The sequence below is a fragment of the Brienomyrus brachyistius genome, chromosome 22, assembly GCF_023856365.1.
Source record: "Brienomyrus brachyistius isolate T26 chromosome 22, BBRACH_0.4, whole genome shotgun sequence".
NCBI classification, from domain to species: domain Eukaryota; kingdom Metazoa; phylum Chordata; class Actinopteri; order Osteoglossiformes; family Mormyridae; genus Brienomyrus; species Brienomyrus brachyistius.
Genome location: NC_064554.1, coordinates 3,276,577 through 3,296,246, shown reverse-complemented (window position 1 = coordinate 3,296,246; position 19,670 = coordinate 3,276,577). Strand labels below are relative to the sequence as shown.

At 45.3% G+C, this 19,670-nt stretch overlaps 2 protein-coding genes across 13 annotated transcripts in view; both read right to left on the bottom strand.

Annotated features, from left to right (window-relative positions):
* The window catches only part of LOC125718101 (ubiquitin carboxyl-terminal hydrolase 37-like), a 34,102-nt gene extending 14,769 nt beyond the window's left edge, over positions 1–19,333 (bottom strand). The window contains exons 1-17 of one of the 12 annotated variants that reach the window (XR_007384765.1): positions 18,964–19,278; positions 18,175–18,308; positions 17,985–18,087; positions 17,779–17,891; positions 17,593–17,676; positions 17,347–17,478; positions 17,063–17,177; positions 16,751–16,896; positions 16,458–16,557; positions 16,216–16,295; positions 15,821–16,021; positions 15,536–15,666; positions 14,920–14,963; positions 14,656–14,755; positions 14,237–14,376; positions 13,954–14,008; positions 13,475–13,876 (exon numbers count right to left, since the gene is read on the bottom strand). Coding sequence is in view for 9 of the 12 variants with exons in the window: in XM_048991632.1 (XP_048847589.1) it covers positions 13,994–14,008; positions 14,237–14,376; positions 14,656–14,755; positions 14,920–14,963; positions 15,536–15,666; positions 15,821–16,021; positions 16,216–16,295; positions 16,458–16,557; positions 16,751–16,896; positions 17,063–17,177; positions 17,347–17,478; positions 17,593–17,676; positions 17,779–17,891; positions 17,985–18,087; positions 18,175–18,308; positions 18,964–19,026 (1,701 nt within the window). In the remaining 3 variants the exon portion in view is untranslated. Of the gene's footprint in view, positions 1–13,090; positions 13,877–13,953; positions 14,009–14,236; positions 14,756–14,919; positions 14,964–15,535; positions 15,667–15,820; positions 16,022–16,215; positions 16,296–16,457; positions 16,558–16,750; positions 16,897–17,062; positions 17,178–17,346; positions 17,479–17,592; positions 17,677–17,778; positions 17,892–17,984; positions 18,088–18,174; positions 18,309–18,963 lie in introns of those variants that run through there. The other 11 variants (XM_048991632.1, XM_048991637.1, XM_048991636.1 and 8 more) reach the window with 11 other exon arrangements.
* LOC125718104 (serine/threonine-protein kinase PLK3-like) lies at positions 89–5,124 on the bottom strand. The gene is made up of 9 exons (XM_048991654.1): positions 4,945–5,124; positions 4,712–4,810; positions 4,502–4,618; positions 4,284–4,413; positions 4,027–4,114; positions 3,833–3,928; positions 3,504–3,699; positions 3,276–3,402; positions 89–3,188 (listed from the first exon to the last, which is right to left on the bottom strand). Exons 1-9 carry the CDS (start codon positions 5,062–5,064, stop codon positions 3,052–3,054), a joined length of 1,110 nt encoding a protein of 369 aa, XP_048847611.1. The 5' UTR covers positions 5,065–5,124; the 3' UTR covers positions 89–3,051.
* Positions 19,334–19,670: the final 337 nt, after the last annotated feature.

Genomic DNA, 19,670 nt, shown 5'->3' with positions numbered 1-19,670 from the left:
CCACCGCCCACCGACCGCCCACCGACCGCCCACCCACCATCCACCGCCCACCGCCCACCCACCATCCACCGCCCACCCACCGCCCACGGTAGCGATGAAGGCGTAAGACCACGGGGCGCGGTCTCTGTCCCGGGGTCGACTTGGCAGCAGTTATGCAGCTGGGTTTCACTATAGTCCAGGGGTGTCCAAACTACGGCCCACTGTCCATTTCTAATTGGCCAACATCAAATTCCAAAAACATAATGGAATATGGTCCACAAATGAAAATGGACACTAGATGGTGCTGTTTAAAAGAATACAACTTCTACACCAAACAAGCAAAGAAAAATTTGAAAAAAAAATGGCAAAACCAAAGAAATGCAAGATAACAAGTGAGGGCTGTGTGAGAAAAGAGAGTTAAGTAAATGACACCCAGCCTGCAAGCTCAACAATGCACTTTCTATGTTCACTAATTCACTACAGCTTCCCTCTCCTCATCCTCATCACATATCACCTCAAAATGAAATAGAAATGGAAAGGCAAAGAGCTGAGCTCGAACGCCTGCAGGCTGAGAAGAACGTGAAAGCAGCTCGCGCTAGATTGGAAGCCTATAACAAATGAGAAATAATACAAATGAGTGATGACCAATCAGTAAAGAGCGAGCAGGTAAGCATATATTGTGCCAAGAAGCTCAAAATCTCATCAAATGTCCAAAGCTCATGAAAATGTCCTTGTAAGAGAGAAGGGCATATATTAGGGACAAGAGAGTGTGTTGTGGCTGTATGAAGCAGAGACAACAGGTAGCCGACCCTGCGAGGGCGTGGCCGCTCCCGTACGAGCCAAGGCCAGGGCCCCTAGGACCCCAGGCGGCTGGGTGCGACCAGCCCCTGGTAGAGAGCCCCACCCACGCCGGAGAGGCCCGAGCCCCCCCTCGGGCCACCACCCCAAGGAAAGGGGCCAGCAACCATGGCCAGGAGACCAAACCGCATCCCGGACGGAGCAGCAAGCCCCGGACGCAGGCCCCCACCATCCACACAGACACCCCGCAAACACACCTCTCAGCCATGCACATACACCATACACACATCCCCACAACATACACAGACACCCACACACAGAGACACAAAGACACAGGCCCATCCACTCTGGACTGCCCTCCGACATGCGGGAGAACGGATGCAACTCCCAGCGCCAGCCGCGACCCCAGGGCGCCGCCAACCGAGCTACCACCCAAGCGGCCCCCCACCCCCGGTGGAGAGCAGGGGTGTAGGAAGACCCTTCCACTCTCCTCCCCCATGCACCTGTGTGAGAGGTAGAGTGTTAGATGCGTGTGGAGATGTGTGAGACTGTATGTAGTGTAGGGGATGAGTATGACTGTTGAGAAACTAAGATGAATTTAAAATTGATGGGGGAAGCGTAGAGGAGGGCTGCTTGTGAACAACTCTCCTCCACATCACTCCCTCATCAAGACCCTTAATATACATGGTGTGAGTAAGATTGGAGTATAAATGGCCATCCCCATCGTAGTATGCACGACATACACCCCCCCCCCGAGGCCCTACATGTGTGCGTGGCATATTGTGAATGAGGGGGGAGAAGGGCTGGGATTCATAAGGCCAGGGGGCAGATTGCTCACCCCCTGGCAAAAGAGAGCCAGCTAACCAGCTGGCTCAGTAGGCACCCCAGCCCCCCACCGCCGTGCGGGAAGGAGCAGACCCGGGGCCCCCGGCAACCACACCCCAGGGCACCGCCAGCGCCAAAAGCCACCCTGCCCCCCCCACTAACTCATAAAGTAAAAACGGCAGAGTGTGAGACATCTAGGGAATAAGCAGACAAATATAATATTTGGAAAATATGGCTAAGATAGAAAAAAGGGAGAAGAGGATGGTGCAAAACAAAAAGGTACCGAGTCAGCGGGGCAGGCGAGTGTGGAGCCGCAATGTGTGGTTCCTGTTAGGGAGGAGCAAGACTCCATCATACTAAATGAGTCACGCAAACTACGACAGGAACATACCGAAGCGGCAGGAGAAAACAAGAGAACATTGGCAAGATTAGAAACTAATATCAAAGAACTTGTGGTCAGAACAGCGGTCCTGGAACAAAGATCGGTGCACATGGAGGATAAACTGGGAAATACAAAAGACAGAATGACGCGGACAGAATGCACCACGACTTTGTTACTCCAAGAAACTGCAAAGTTATTTGCTAAGTGCAAAGATCTGGAATGGAGAATGAGACGCAACAACATGCGAATACATGGCATGTTTCACTACAAAGTGAAAGAACACGTTATAAGGGAGGCATGGAAACAAAAGATCACATACAAGGGAAAGACTGCCTACTTTAATGAAGACTACACAACGGAGAAAAGAAGTGAGGGACGTCATCAAAAAATTAAAGGAGAAAAACGTGAAAGCAGAGTCACCCTTAAGGTGTTCCTGGACTCCGGGACAAAGACATTTGCTACACGAACGGAAGCACCGACTATGTTAAAGGACATGGGACCCCCTGGTGCCACAGAAGTAGACCTGAGTGCCCACATTGAATAGACTCATCTACAGTTTAGGTACAGCAAAAATACCAAAGGTGACAGGGTTACAGAGCAATATGAACGTATGTGTATATACATGTCGGCCTGTTTTAATATAGTTGAACAGAAGAGAGGTCATTAACGTTGTGTGACGTCGTTTCTTGTCTCCGAGTGTGTTCAACCCGGATAAATCCCACATTACCTGATTCCACGGCTCCCTGCACGTTGCGTGACAGAACAGGGAAAGAGGAGCAGGGATCCGTGGAAAAGGGTAATGTGGGATTTATCCGGGTTGAACACACTCGGAGACATGAAACGACGTCACACAACGTCAATGACCGGACTGGGGAAAACAATACATTATGTAAATACATTGCACTAATTAACCAAAGTGAGAAATAGCTGCTAAACACAGGGATTCCACACCACGTAACGAGGGGGCGCGGCACACGATATGATATAAACACATTTCATTATTATCATTTATTGACCATATTTCATTGAACATAAATACACAAGAGATGAGCCGATATACCTCACACCTAGTAAGTTGGCCCAGCCCTTGGAATATTTTTCTTTATGTGGCCCTCACTAAAAAAAGTTTGGACACCCCTGCTATACACCAAATAACTGCTGGTCTCTTTGCTGAATTCCTGTTTAGATTCAGCACTGGCCATGTCTGCAAGAAAACATGGGAAAATCAGGTATCTGAGCCGGATGAACTGAGAGATACTGGACTTGCAAGGTTTGTGTTGAAGGAGCTTACCTTTGGATCTCTTTTTTCTAAACAGGCGCTGGAACAGCCTGCCAAAGAACTTCCTCACACGATTAGCCAATCTGAATGTTGGTACCTTGCAGTAACTACTCGACGGAAGTTCCTCAGGAGTGAAGCCCTAGGGTTGTAGTTTAAGATGTTTTGGTTGAGCAAACCAAGTCCTCAGGAGGCATGATTATTATTGAACTCGGCAGACCAGCAGTTTGCATGTGCACTTACCTTAGTGAAGAACTTGTGACTTAGGATCTGATCCAAAGTGGGCCGATCCTGTGGATTCCTCTGAAGGATCCAAGAAATCAGTTTCCGGGCTGATGAGGAGAGGGTCTTTGGTAGTATGTACTCCGCTTGAGTCACACTCTGTCTGATCTCCTCAGTATCGCCATAAAAGGGGTATGCCCCAACCAGCATTGTATACCTGTGTTGAGAAAGTCAGCAAAGTTATTTGAGTTTCTTTTGCATATAACAACATTCTGCGTTGGTGCATCTCAGATATCATGCATTCTTCACTCTGGCTCTGACTGTGAGGATGACTGAGAATGTATACGTACATGATACAGCCCAGCGCCCAGACATCCGACTCTGGGCCGTGTCCCTCCATCTGCCACACTTCAGGAGCCGCGTATTCTCTTGTGCCGCAAAAGAATCTACAACACACACAAAAGGAAAACAGTATACATGTGCCTTAGCCTGCTGCATGAGCAATTTGAAAGATTTGCTGGAGAATCTAAGAAAAAGAACCCACTTCTGCCTCGACTCCATTGGCTGCAGCTTCGTTGCCAGTCCAAAGTCGGCCAGTTTCAGCTCCATTTTCTCTGTTAGTAATATATTCTCTGAAAGACCAATGAATCAAATACTTCACCTAATAACACCAGACATTAAACAGTTGCAGAATACAACAACAGCAGGCAGCAATCATATAAAGCACACAGGAAATACCATGTAAAATGCCAGCACTAACATGTGAAGAATTAAACAAATCACGCGTGCACACACACATACCTAACTTGAGGTCCCTGTGGAGAATGCCTTCTCCATGCATGTACTTTAGTGCGCCAATGAGCTGTCTCATGTAGTACCGCACTTCAGGGGTCCTCAGAAGCTGTCGTGCTTGTAGGACGTCGAGCATCGACTGGAATGAGAAAAGAAAGGACGGCGTGAGTCGACAGAGTCTTAACCTTAACAAACTGTCTGCAAAGGCCAGAAACAACTGGGCTCACCCCCCTACTGCACAGCTCCATGAAGATGTACAGGAATCTGTCATCTTCAAGATGATGGGAGTAGTTGACGACGTGATGGTGTTGCAGCGTCTTCAGAATCTCCACTTCTCGGAGACTCTGAAATGTCAGACGCGACACCACAATGAGCATAAGGGAAATGCAGCTTGACTGTGGAGAGGGCTGACTTCAAGCAGGATTTAGATCACATACCTCTTTAATTCCAGCGGAGTGCTTTATGGGGATAACTTTCACGGCAAAGATCTCCCCGCTTAAAATGTCCATCATTTGGAAGCATTTGGCAAAGCCTCCCTAAAAACACAAGTGTATTAAGTATTTCTGCCATATCTAATTGATATCCATTTTCCATTGATATCCGGAATCTACTCTCCAGCAAGACTAATAAATTGCAACTTAATTGTCTACAATATCTTTATAGTACATACTTCTCCCAGCAGTTGGAGTCTGCGGTAAAACCGCAAATTTCCGGGATCAAAGACGATCTCAGGCACTTCAATCCTCTTCTTAGCCGCCAGCAGAGCTTCGAGCCAAGTAGGACAAGCCATGTCGCAATAGTAACGCACGAAAAACACCAAATCGCTATCCAGCAGTATTTCGACTACCTTCAAAACTCTTTGGTGTGAACGTTCAATAAGTAGGCAACGGAACAAGGTGCATTCAATGTTTCCGTGACCGCATCAGAAATTCGAACGGAAACATGAAACTTGTTTTTTTTCGAAGAAATCACAGGTAGTAAACACCAGCACGCGCGCCGGCTGTAAACTGCGCGCGGAGCCTTGCGTCCATGCTGCTAATATAACACGCGGAGACGAAGCCCTGATATTATTTTATAAAGGGGAATATAGAGGGGAATTTAAGTTGCATTTAGTTAAGTATATTTATTATTTAATTTAGCAATCGCACTATTACTGTGCTGGCGTAATATACTTAATATGCGATCGATAGCAAAAAAGAAAGGAAATATATATATATATATATATATATATATATATATATACACACACACACACACACACACACACACACTGTGATGCCCGGTCCGTCCGCTCCTCGTGTGTGCCACGCCCCCTAATTATCCACGTGTGCTTTCCCGATCGTGCCCAGCTGTGTCTGATTATTTTCAACCAGTCTTGTCCTTTTAAGTCCAAGTCTTGCCTAATGCCTTTGTCTGTCATTGATGTTTGTCGATGCCTGCATTCCGTCCTGCCCTTGCCCCCAATTAAACCCCCGGTTCGCCTCGCCTCGGTCAGCGATCGTGACAGAATGACAGACCCTAAGGAAAAAGCATCTTCCGTGGCCGAGGGGGATTACCTCGGCCTCGTCGACCACGTGCTGTTTTGGATCGCCCAGCCCGGCATCTGGGAAGATCCCCCGGCATGGGATCTCATCAGCCGGAGCTGGGACATCCTGGACCGGCTGTCCCTGGAAGAGGATAACTTCCAGCGGGTGGCGGAGCTCCGGAAGGAGCGGTGGATTGCGCTGCGCGAACCGGGGACCATCCTCCCGCCGTCCGCCTTCTCGGAGAGTGCGCAGCCTACCTCCCCGACGGTGACGCGGAGGAGGAGGAAGAAGCCGACGGTCGCCCGGACGATCGTCCTGGGAGCGTGCGCGCTCTCCCCCGCTTTCTTCTCAGGCGGTGAGCCAGAGGACTCCCCGGCCATTCCTGAGATCACCAGCACGACGAAGCTGCCTTCGCCGGCAGCTTCCCCCGTCCAGAGAACACGCTGGGCCGCTGCGTAGCATGAGCAGCCGTCTCCGCTGCTCGCTGCAGCCGTCGGACCTGAGGAGCTCCCTCCGCTCTTGCCACCAGCGCATCCCGCGCCCGTGCAGCCGCCCCTGCCCGCGGACCCCGCGCCCGTGCAGCCGCCCCTGCCCGCGTACCCCGTTTCTTCTGAAATGGTGAAAAAAAATTGCCGAGGTCTGGCAAGCAAGGTTTAGCATTTCAAAGGTGATTGTAATGGGTTGGCTGCACTTCTTGGGTTATTCCCTGACTTGCTGCCACAGGTTTTTGTATGAGATCTGGACCTGAGCAACCCTGAGTAGGACAAAAAGATATGGAAAATGGATGGATGGAAGGATATGTAAAACTAAGAAATGAATGACAAGCACCAAAAAGTAATCCAAGAGTCAGGGTAAAAAATCACAAGGCAAATCCAAAATACCATGATCCAAACCAAAAGAGCTACAAAGACGAAACGAAATCACAGGCAGAAATCTGCCAAGAATGCAGGTACAAATGAGGTGTTTTGTAAAAGCTTTGTATGAACAAAATAGATGAGAAACATTCATGTACACCCCTGACAAGATGCCAGCCTTTTGCAGTGAACATATACAGCATTAATTCATTTTCCCCTTTCATTTATGAACATGCAGAAGATGGAGGAGATAAGGGAGAGGTTCCTGGCAAAGGTTATTTGGGTGGTTTAGTATGAGAGGTGATACAGGGCTGTTGGAGGAACAAACAGGCTCTTCAGAAATATATTAAAAGTATGAAATATAAGTGAGACAAAATCACGAAGTATAAGAAGCAATAGTAAGTAGTCTCTGATGATTGCACAATTATGGAATATAATAAGACAAAATTATGAAATGCCATAAACATCGATAAGTTGTCGAAAGTGATACAAAATTAGGAAATATCATAAGCATTGGTAAGTAGTCCTGTCATGAAGAGTGAAGACGACTGTTGGAGGGAGTGGTGGGCGGCGAGTGGCACCTTGCGGACCGTGTAGGAACTGTAGTTTTGAGTTTTAGCCCCCTGCGGTATCTGTAGCTCGTTGTCATAATTAGTGCAGCTTGTTCAGTTCAGGAATCGTCGGGCCTTTGGGGACCATCCCACAAATATGCTCCGCCAGGCATTCTGAGTCGTGGATTCAATAGTTTTTCCCAAAACTACCAATTTCCCTCCGACCACAAAGGTATGCACAGCCAATTGAGTAGTGTTATGCTCGTGGTCTTTAGCTATCTGCATTAATTGCAGCGATTCGTGTAACAGTTAAGCATGATCTCGCAATGATATTCCTATACCGGAATGTAGAGGGCGCCACTGCGCTGCCGTCAGCATATCTTCTGAAGTGTGATTTATTAACACTAGAAGCGCCGTGCTGGTTTGACATACTTATAGTGCGGCTAGACGGTCAAAAGAATGCCATGTCTTTAGACAGGGACACTGTACTGACACATAATGACCGCTAGATGGCGCTTTAGCATAGAAGCAAATGATTTGCTTATAAGATCAGGTATGTTGATAGTTTCTGAGTCGACTGAGAAAATCTTCTGAAAAAGACTAGTTTCATAGTATTTGCTTTTAATCTTTATCTTATCTCTTGGACAATGTGACGATTTGTCACAACTTGCCTTTCTTTTGTATTCAGATTCACCCACTTCAGAGAACTTTGAGGAAATTGGAATAATAAGTTTATATAGGCATTATACTGAACATATTAACTGATACATTAGAGAAGCTAATTAAAATCATTCAAATATACGGTATATAATATATGAAGGCGTTGAGCTCTATTTAACGGTATGAGAAAATTACATGTCACAGCGCTAACCATTTTACACACATGTACAGGAATTACTAAATGATTATATTCCATAGACATCGATTCGTTCATTCGTTCTGACAACGTTGAAACACCCACATTAAACATTTAAACATTAAAACCGCGGAAAGCAAGAAAGTGATGTGTGTGGCCGCTCGATAAGAACATGATCAAAGATTTCAGCGTGTTGTGATTTATTGTTATTTGTGAGACTTTATTTGCATATTTTTAAGTGGACAGATTTCTGATTAATTTTCAAGCATGTGCAACAAGCAATGACAGATATTGACATTAGTTTCACGCATGCAAAAATATTCAGTAACTGCGTTGCTTGCGACATTTGCGTTTGGTTTATACTTTCATAAGGTTTTCGAATTTTTAGCCAGGGGTTACGAAAAATAAGCAGGACGCTATAGCGGATCAGTTCAGGGAAAATATTTATCTTCTCTGCCAACACCGGAGCGAGAGCAACAGGACAGAGATAAATAAAATCCAAAGTCGAGGTAGTGAAAACAGGCAGGTGATCATGCCATCAACGTCGGCAGTGAGGGGGCTAGTCTATAAGCGATGGTCGGCAGAGGCAGAACAGAGGTGGAGACAGGTCAAGGAATAAACGCTGGAACTTAGCACGGAAAGCTGAAGATCTCGCATCTGGCTGGCGTGCCAGACGCGAATAAAAAGGCTCTCCGATTACCCCGACGGGCATCAGCTGGTAGAGGAGGGCAAACAGCAACCGGTCCTGCCGGTGTAGAAGCGCTACGGCCGCTGCTCAACTCCCTCCTAGGGAAACCGCAGGGGTGTGGCAGGGGAGACCCGAGTGACGTCATAGGGGCTTCCCCGGGGCGATCCACGACAGCGTTATGCCCCTCCAGCTATTATGGGCAACCCGTGGAATCTACATGGAGCTTGGTGAGTAGTCACATTATATATTCCGCAGTGCCCAGTACATAAAGTATCATTACATTGTGGTATTTCAGGCTTTAGATGTAAGCACATAGTAGAACTAATACTCCACAATTGCTTCCATGCACTATGATTAGATGTCATTAACATTAGTTGAACATTATTTCGTTGTATTTTGGCATTTAACATAGTCATAGTACATTCAATCCAATTCATCCATCGAGTTCGGTCACACCCACTTGAGGGGGCACTCCGGCAGACGCATGGATGGGAATGTTCTTTCCCCTATAACACCCCCTGCAGAAGTACATCTCACTTCCGTTAGTAGGGAAAAGGTCAGCATGGTTGGTTTGCTGGACAGGTGAAGTTGTCTTGCCGTCCATCTTGTTTGCTGCTTCTCCATCCAATCCTAAAACTGGAAATGTGCCCCAACTCGGTCCCTGAGACTGCATCATAGCCGAAGGTTGTCAGCAGCATCGGCTACGCCGTCCACCAGGGTCATTGCGCCATCCTTCACGCATAAAGAAGGACTGACATCCACATTAGTTTTCTCGTAAATAACATTTATTAGCTGGGATACGTCACCAACTTTCGGCATCTGGCTTCATTCTAACTGAATTCTGAAGGTAAAGGAAAATATGCAAAGGAGACCAAGTAACGCTGCAATCTGGAGTAATATATTTCATTCTTTTTATAGTAATGGATAAAGTTTAGCTTCCTTACACTCTCTCTCTACCTCTGTTTGTAATGCGGGGTTATGTGGAGAGTTGTACTGTATTTAATCTAACTACAGCTAGATCAGTACCATATAGATATAAACACTGGATGTCGGGTTTAATACAGCCGTATATGGGAGCGAATGCGTCAGAGCCGCTAGCTTGGGACGGGGTAGAGCTCCTTTAAAATGAATGAATGTCCGTCAGGAACAATCTGGCATTCAGAAATAAAGATCCATAAATCGGCAAATTTGAGAAGCGATTTTTATTGTCTTGGTTCGCTATAAATGTCAGACATGTATTTATAAATCGAGCCGCGAGTAGAATGACAGACAAGCGGTTAAAATGAAAATTATTTGCTCTGAGGTCATGCATACTGGAAAGGCAAATATTAAGAATTAGGATAGAGGGTTTCACACATTCAGCAAGAATTGCACGCTTGCCATACATCCTTCACCCTAAAAAGTAAATGATTTGTTATTCCCAAATCTACCAGAATCTATACAGACTGTCTGGACTGTGCCCTAATCTCTCTACAATGAAATACTAAAGTCAAACTTGTCCTGCAAGATATTATATTAACCTGTATATATGTTAAAACAGCTTCTTACATCAGCCAGGAAAATGGAATCCTCTCTGTCCTTGAAGAAGGCCATCATCACCAAGATAAGAGCAAGGCTGAGGTCCACATCTTCAGGTTGCCTTTCAAGGTCAGCGAGGACTGTCCTCACCTCTTTCTTCCAGCGCAGCAGCTGACCCTTGAAGAACTGGAGTACCCTTCTTCCTTTTCCAGCAATGGACTCCTCAAGTCTTGATTCCAGTTCAATTCCTGTAAGTGTACTAAAATGCTGCATCAGGAACCTCTTCATAAACAGGAAAGGCCATTCAGTCTATAGCTGTTGCATACTAAGTGCAGGAGCTGCATTGACGGCACGACGCTGGGCTTCATATGTGATCATCATCAGTTCGTTCACTCATGCCCTGTCTGCTCCTTTGTGGCCCTCTTGAGAGAAAATGCTTTTAAGCTTCTCCTTCTTCTGAAATAGAGACTCTCTTGTTGCTCCGTCAGGTAGCTCGCTCGGCTGCCAGCTTATACAGCCGTAGCTGCCTCTTCTTCCACATTTTCTTGATGGTTCTGGCTGACTGTCCTCTGCTGTGGCAGCAGGCCATTTTGGTTCTTAGGCGCGCAAGGGTGTTGTTCCTGTTCAAGTTGTCCACTCTTGTTTTCAGTTGTGAACACAAAGTGAAGTATCCACTGCCCATCCGATCTCCTCCATCTGTTCTGTCTTCAAAACTATTTGGGTACTGTTCCACGATGCTCTTTGCAACCGCAGAACACTGACTCAGAGTGGGATTCAAACACATCTCTCTAATGGCATCTACAATGACTCTGACCATATGTCGCCTGTCTGTCTCTTGTGGGGTTTGCCCTTGTTCAATGCATGTCCTTAGACTTGGCCTGGTCTTGTCCCAAGGTACTTGAAATGTCGAGGTCCATGTACTGTGCTGGGCAGGAATAGGGTGCTGAGATCGTGTGAACTGCAAGTCTGAAGAGGCTTGTGATACAGATAATGGTGTCAGAGTCAATGAGATCATGTCAGGCGCCGAGTCACTTGGTTGACTGATCAATTGCGCACCATTATCTAAAAAACAAAAAAACCGACGAATCTAGATCCACTAACAAATGTGCCCAGGATTGAATTAAAATAACTGACCCATGTAGCCAAGTCATCTCGCCTCACTAAGACAAAATACTGCTCAAATTATAGCATTTCTCAATTTTTAACTCAATTATACATTAGCTAACGCTAATATTCTGCGTGAGCTAGCTAACCGGGCTCGCTATGGTCATATACAAAGTTAAAAACATGCAGCAAACAGACTGGTATATATATTCACCCGCTTTTTACTTGCACAAAGAAAGCACATTTTAACAGTTTACTTACAGTATAAGAAGGTCGAAGCTCTGCTTCCTGAAACGTCTCGCTGTCCAAGTCAGTCCGAGTGCGGCCGGCTGTAACCGAAGAACGGCTTGAAAAGAGCGCGTACGATGTGCATCTACAATCTACAGTAACATACTGTACACAACAAATACAGCAATAAACTGTTGAGAATACAGTAATTTTACTGTGAAAACAACAAAACTCAGTGATATCTTGTCCCACCGTTTCCATAAGGAAACATTCCAATTATTCCTCTTTCTTGATCTATTTTTCTAACTGAATTCTGAAGGAAAAGGAAAATATGCAAAGGAGGCCAAAGTAACGCTGCAATCTGGAGTAATGTATTTTATTCTTTTTATAGTAATGGATAAAGTTTAGCTTCCTTACACTCTCTCTCTACCTCTGTTTGTAATGCGGGGTTATGTGGAGAGTTGTAATGTATTTAATCTAACTACAGCTAGATCAGTACCATATAGATATAAACACATGCTGTTGGGTTGAATACAGCCGTATATGGGAGCGAATGCGTCAGAGCCGCTAGCTTGGGACGGGGTAGAGCTCCTTTAAAAGGAACGAACGTCTATCAGGGACAAGCTGGCATTCAGAAATAAAGAACCGTAAATCGACAAATTTGAGAAGCAATTTTTATTGTCCTGGTTCGTTACAAACGTCAGACATGTATTTATGACCGAGCCGCGACTAAAATAATAGACAAGCGGGACTGCAGGACTTACGATGGAACTGTAGGCCTCAAGCATGTATCTAGCTCATTTCAACATGTGGCAGGGGTCCATGATCACACAGACATTTTCCCCTGAGGAAGGGGGGGGTAAATGACATCTTGAGAGGCTGATTCAACTTCAGGTGGCATCCGAAAATGGTGCACATGCTGATGTTGGACATGTGGCCATCCATTGTGACTCACACAACTTTAATGCCACGCTCATGTAGAGCCTCCAGGGCCTGCAGGAGTAAAACTGTGTCTGGTGAAACAGTTTTTATGAAGTAGAAGGCGACAGGCAACTTCCAATGATGTTTTTTTATTTAAAAAAATATTTTTATTGAAATTTTCTTAACCTTAAACATCAGTATCCCAACACATCAGATACACACCCTCCCCCATCCAGCAAAATAATAAAAAAGGTAACTAAATAAATGACACCAAAACTGAAGCGGTATCTGTACCATTAGCTATCTATACCGCCAGGCGTTATGCATTATTCTCTGTAGCTGGAGGGAGGGGGGGCCCGACCCACTGCTTTGTTGGCATCATTAGCTATGTCACTGGCTCCATCACAGTGTATCCAAGAAGGTGAACCTTCCATGTGACTGTGTACTTAATGGTTCACCGGCCTCAGCGTTGGGTAATTCCTGTAGTGGGGTACCCACATACTTTAATGCTCGCTTCCCCTAATGTTCACGTATGTCATGAACCTAGAACTACATCAAACACCATTTGCGTACAAACAAAATGCTTGACATTTTAATACAACAAATGTTCACAGATTTTGCATTTCGTAACAAAGTAATACAATTGTTCAAATAAAGGTCCCTGCAGAAAGCAGATGCTATAAACAAATTCCTCAGGGACCATGAAAATTATCAACACTTTCATATGACTGGTGTAAAACAAGCAATGTTATTTTGTTATTAATTATTGTACATTATATGACATTATATTACTTCCCCCTATGCTTGTAACTTGGTCCATCACATATGGTCACGCAATACTTCCTATCTACAATCGATTTATTCTGACATACGATATATTGCCATACGTTTTGGGACACCCCTCCAAAGGTGGTCCAATCACTTCCACAGCCACAGATGCATTAAATCAAACACCTAGGCATGCAGACTGCATCTATTAACATTTACCAAAGAATGGGTCGCTCTCAGGAGCTCAGTGAACTGAAGCGTGGTACCTTGATAGGATGACACCTGTCCATTCCTCACTACTAAATATTCCACAGTCAACTGTTAGTGGCAATATTGGCCAACTCAATATTAAAGCCTGTGTATTAAGAGTGGGATGTCATTAAAGTTCATATGTCTGTAAAGGTAGGTGTCCCAAAACTTTTGGCAATATAGTGTAAATAAAAGAAAATGGACATTATCTAAATGTTATCTAAATAGGGAGGACTGCTGCTGTAGATTGTCCCGGTGAAAATGGCGATGGTGATATCCAACGCAGGTTCATGCAGACGTCTGCTTCCGGTCCTCTTCCATGTTCTCCTACTTCCATACCTGTAATCAGACACTCATTGGTACCGTTTCCTTCCTCTTTTGGCTCAACAAAGCCAGAAACCACAGCATTTACCTACTTTTAAGTATTAGTCCCCAGTATGGAGGCATCAGCTGTCTTCAGTGTAAGTCCTCCTACAAAAGAGCACATTTTCCACATCACATATGCATCAAGTGGTACAAGCAGCAGGCTTTCATTGGTGTAGCATAAAATACAAACGACTCAGTTATATATTTCTGACAGTCTGACATATTGCAGTGAGGTGTGTAACTGCGTCTTGGGTGGGGAATATGTGTCCACTGTGTCTGTATTTAGCTTCTGCATGTAGTATAACAGAGTGTATTCTGTGTTTCTCTGCTTACCTGCTGGGTGTAGAACAGCATGTACGCGCTGCTCTGCCTCATTCTCAGCACATGCTCCTCCTCTGATCTGGTCACTACGTGGTCACTGAAAGACAGCCAGCCCTTCTCTGCCACGCTAAAGTTGTCGCTGACGTAGTGACCTACGAGAAAGACAGGTAGGCCGTCCTCTGATTATACGATTTTAAATATACCTTCTAGGACACAGGACTATTTAGCTTCTTTACAAGCATCACCTTTGGGCAGCTACTCAAATATGAGCATTTTCACTACTCTAGAATTTTCTTACATAAATGAGTATAACAGTAACAATAAAGGCAGTGGGTGGTATTATGGTACTCACTCAGTGACTTCTTGCGTAAGAAGGTCTTGTTAAAAAACGGAACCTTTCTGAGCTCAGCGTGTGTATTTATGTATCTTACCAGAGGTGGCGCTGGAGCCAAGGTGGCTGAGAATACCGACAAGCTGGTACTGGTGTCCGACTGGCTGCTCTTCCGACGTCTCGGAAACCACTGTTTCCGCCTGAAGGGAAAACTCACCATGAACTTCATCTACCTCTAAGGCAGCTCCACCACTCTGCGTATCTCCAGTTTCTCTTACTCTCTGTCCTTAGTAAATTTTACTAATGTCCTAAGCTCACTCTCTCTTTCCCTCTCACTCATGTGTCTTCCTCTAACTCTCCCTACCCTCAGCAGTGCAGGTGTTTGCTGCTCTGTCTCTGGTCCAGCTGCTTAAGAGAGACAGGGATCACAGGAGAAACCAAACACAATGAGATGGGAGGTGAAATGACATTTCTACTGGAGACACAGATAAAATAGTGCTCTAACCAAAATAAGTGTGGTTGGTAACTTTCTTTAGCCCAGTGACAGGGGTCTGTCCCGAAACATCCCACTAACTTGGCACCAGATTCTGTGGGGAGATGATCTACTCCAGGGGTCTCCAATCTGCAAAGGGCCAGTGTGTACGCAGATCTTCAGGAAAACCTTTAGGTCAGCTGTCTAAACCCAGGTGTGAGGACTCTTCAGCCAATCAGTCCTCTAATTAGTAATCTAATTGGGGAGTTGCCACGCAAACCCGCATACACACTGGCCCTTTGCGGATAAGACTGGACACCCCTGATCTACTCTTACTGGTTTCACCACTACCACTCTGAAATTCTTTAAACTGTAGATTCCCTTATATAGTTTGCTGAATAGCACAGTATATTATGATTATGTATACAGGAAGTGCACCCTAAGGTACTTATTCACCTTCTTGTGAAGGTGTTCACCAGTGCCCATTGTGTGTTTGAGGCCAGTGTACCTGTAGGGGGCAGTGATTCCACTGTAGGCAGGTTCTTGCAGACGGTATCGCTGTCCTCCTCCAAAGCAGCATCTTCCTCTGCATCTCCACTTAACATCCTTGAAGCATCCCCTGGTTGTTCTTCAGCCGGCCTGCAGGAGATACATACAATCAGAGGATTGTCCATGCATTTGCATAAGTAACCTTGTCTATTTACAGCGATTCCCATTTTCAAAAGAATGTACAATGTGTATGAGTGTGTGTCTGCTCTTATTTTGGCTGTACATTTCCATGCAGATAACTTACATTTCTGCCTCCTGTGTGGTCTGGCCATCCATCAGGTGAGCTTCCTGGAGCCGTGCTGCCTGGGGTGTCCCTGTCAGCTGGGAGATCTCCCTGAAGTGGGGGAGCAGGGAGATCTCCCTGCGGAGGAGAACTGGGTCCTGCACTTTGACCAGCTCAAACTGTGGTGTGAAGCTGAATCTCTTCATGTGCAGGACCAGGACACTGCAGATGCAGAAGGAGAGTCAAAGAGAAAGGGGACAGGGACAGCACTGAACACACACACCTGACTGTCTGTGAGCAAACTAACTACATACAGCTCAACCCAAAGACATCCGTTAATCACACTGTGCACATTACTGAGCACCATGTATGCATACAACTGATGCTCTTATTTGCTAGGAAAGTAATGAACTCACCGAGGCAGTGTAATAAATGCCCATGACAGGACAGCATGGCTCCCCCTGCAGGTGGCACATCTGAACTCCACCTCGGAATCCTGTAATCAGCACACAGCGGTACTCAGTCATTAGTGCCTTTTACCAGGACCATCACAACACAATTCTATGTGTCACAACCAGCTAGTAAGGCGTAGGGTGAGTGTGTGTTCTTCTAGAAAACAGCTAGTTGTGAGTAAACTTGTATGCGGAACTAAAGATACCTTGAAGTAGATCTTCAGCAGGTCTTCCACTGACGAATGTGGGAGGACGTCCAGGGAGAGATTCGTAAATTCTTCCATCCTGGAGGACTGTGCTCCACAGCTGCAGGAGACCAAGACAGTGGAAAGAGATGCTAAGAAACTGAATATTTCTTATATTCTCAATCACTAACATCTGGAGCTTCAGTAAGAACTAGATCCCCAATGCTGGTGTATCACTGCTTTGTGTCTTTGTGGCAGCATCATGTAATTCATTCACACAGGCGTGCAAAACCAATAAAAGCAGCAGGGTGAACCTGGTACACGTCCTCTGGCACAGCATCTCGAACGATAGGTTTCCTTCCACAGGACAGGCGTACGCGGCTGTTGTCTCCCAGGCCTGAATTAGCTTCCCCAGCTCATTCAGCTGCGATATCAGGCAGCTGAAGAACTCATGGGCGTCCTAGATGACAGGAGATAAACAGAAAATGCTTGCGGACTGAAAATACATATACGAAACAGATCGCTTAACATTTTTCAGGATAAGGCGTGTTGTCATCATTGTAAATTCCTTAGTCAACCATACTATCCTAAAGAAAACTTTACTGACAGTTTAGTGATTCACTTACATTCTGCTCATCTTCAGCAAACTGGTCCGAAACCGAATGAATTAGGTTTCTCAAGAAAGTCTTCTTCTGCTTCGAGCTTGATCCAAGTCTTGCAGGTAGAAGTTCAGCAAAATGTCTGCAAGTCAAGAGAGGCAGAGAACTGGAGTTGGTATCTCCACTTTCAAGCAGATCATAATAAGTTTTTGTGATTAGAGCAGCAACAAATGCGAACATAACAATAGAAAATTCACATGTATGTAGGTGTGTGAGAGAGTTTGTACGATGTGGATACTTGTGTTGGGTACCTGATCAGGTCAGCATAGGGGACCAAATCCCAGTGTTCTTCCTGCCTCCTGACGTCCTCGCAGAATGTTGGCAGGTGGAAGAGACACTGCAGGGTGGCGTTCATGTAGCAGGTCTGTCCCAGGTTTGGTAGCCTGAAAGACAGAGAAAGATACGTGCCTCATATCCCCGCCGACCTGTATCTTTCAGGCTGGTTGTAACATTTGGGGAAGTCTGTTCTAGAACGTTCACGGGAGCTTAGCACTTACCCGAGGCAGACCAGCCGCTGGTGTTCTCCATCCCCCACATCACCCCTATCCGCCATGCAGGGGAGAATCTGCCACTTGGGGATCCTTAAAGAGGAGAAAGAATGAAATAAATAATAAAAAGCTTATTGCACTTTTCAGTAGATTTCATTACAGATTTGCCACTGCGATCTTGCATATACTGGTTACCTTCTCAGGGGCAGGAAAGGTCCCTCATTAGGTGGGATGTCACGTGTCACCTCCAGAGGGGACTGGTGCTCCTCTACGTTACTTCCAGTAGAGGAGCTTCCAAACGTTAGTGACTTGGAGGAAACAACAAAATTCTGTTCTAGACAGGGAAACGGAGATGCAGCTGTATTCTAAAATCACACTGGAAATGTCTCTGATCTATGTACCTCTGAGTCCACAGTGACAAGGCTGGGACTCTGGCTGCTGGTGAGAGTTTTGTTGTCTCCAGAGTCCCTGCAGTCAACGGACACGCGTCCGTCATCGTCTGAGCTAGAAGAGCCAGGAATGCAGTCATGAGCAGAGAGTTCAGCTATGACACTGAGACAGCTAGAGCTGGAAAGAAATCTTGGGCCCAACCTCTCCTTTGCTCCGGACGTCACACGCTTCAGCCATGGAAACTTGCGTCCAAGTTTGAACCTCTTCTTCTGGGGCTTCTTCTTGGTAACTTGATCATCCAGTGCTCCTTGAGTAGCGGCGATGTCACGCTGCTGCTTTACAGAAATCAGGATGTAGAAATGGGCCATTGAATACAAAGCCAGATATCAAGAAAGAAACATTTTACTCAAGAACCCTGATTAAAAATCAACATCTCAATCGTGAGTAAAAAAAAAAATCGCGATTTATATTTCATATAGAATCCTGCAGCCCTGCTATCCTTAACTTAAACATGGGGGACAAATAAGAATCATCACGTATTTTCTACAAGGCTAAATGCCAAGGGTAGGCACAATGCATACAGGCCTACAGCTGCAGGCGCCCATGTTGTGTTTAATACGTTTCTCGACACCTTTCCACAAATTCGCCTTGTTTTCTCCCACCGTTTATCCATCCATTTTCCAAACCGCTTATCCTACTGCGTCGCGGGAGGTTTGGAGCCTATCCCGGAAGCAATGGGCAGGAGGCAGGGAACTCCAATTAGCCTCAGCATGTTTTTGGACTGTGGGGGGAAACCGCAGGGTACCCGGAGGAAAACCCACGACGACAAGGGGAGAACATGCAAACTCCGTACACATGTAACCCAGGCGGAGACTTGAACCCGGGTCCCAGTGCTGTGAGGTAACAGTGCTAACCACTGCACCACCATGCCGTCATTCCTACCATTTAACAAAATGAAATTTATCAGGTGATAAAATTAAAAAGGCATACCTTCTTCTTGGTCCAACAGCAAAGAAATCCGCAGAAAATGTTTGTTTTGTGATGCGCCATCATGTAAGTTGCCTCTCAGTGAAATTGATTCACCAGAAGTAAGTGAATTTCGAACGTAAATAAAGTTAAATGAAATCGCGCTGGATCGCGCTCTCTGATTGGCCGATTCAGCATAACAGGTGTTTCCATCGTAACTACTGTAGTTTTAATATAAAAATAAAACTCGAAATAAAGATTTAAATGGCTGACTATGTATACTGCGAGTAAACGTATGCATTAAGAACTGGTTCAGATGCCCAGGCAGAACAACGATTATGAAAAAATATATTTTTATATAATTCATATGTAAATTTCGTTTTTTTAATACGCTTAGGCCATTAACCTGAGAAGGGTATTTTGTGACAATACTCAATAAATAGGGGTCATACAATTTTTTTTTTAATTAGAATTTGATTATTTCTATCATTATTAAAACTAGTATTTAAATGACCATTTAAATCACCCAAGTAGGGCCATTAAAATATTCTTACTCACCCATTGAACTCAGTGGGCGGGCTTTAAACAAAACCAAACTTATGATTGATTACACTGCAAACTAAGTCACAACAAATCATTCTCGCACAGTCGACGGAATTCTCATTTATAACCTCGTTTTGCTTGTTCCGTCCAAATCCTAAATAGTCTCTCCTAACTCTAGGACATCAGTT

Excerpts from the sequence above, each read along its gene's own strand:
- LOC125718104 (XM_048991654.1), bottom strand. The coding sequence starts at position 5,064 with ATGGCTTGTCCTACTTGGCTCGAAGCTCTGCTGGCGGCTAAGAAGAGG. Across the intron at positions 4,811-4,944 it reads GACTCCAACTGCTGGGAGAA|GGAGGCTTTGCCAAATGCTT; the intron begins GTATGTACTATA and ends TTGTGTTTTTAG. Across the intron at positions 4,115-4,283 it reads CCACAGGGACCTCAAGTTAG|AGAATATATTACTAACAGAG; the intron begins GTATGTGTGTGT and ends TTGGTCTTTCAG.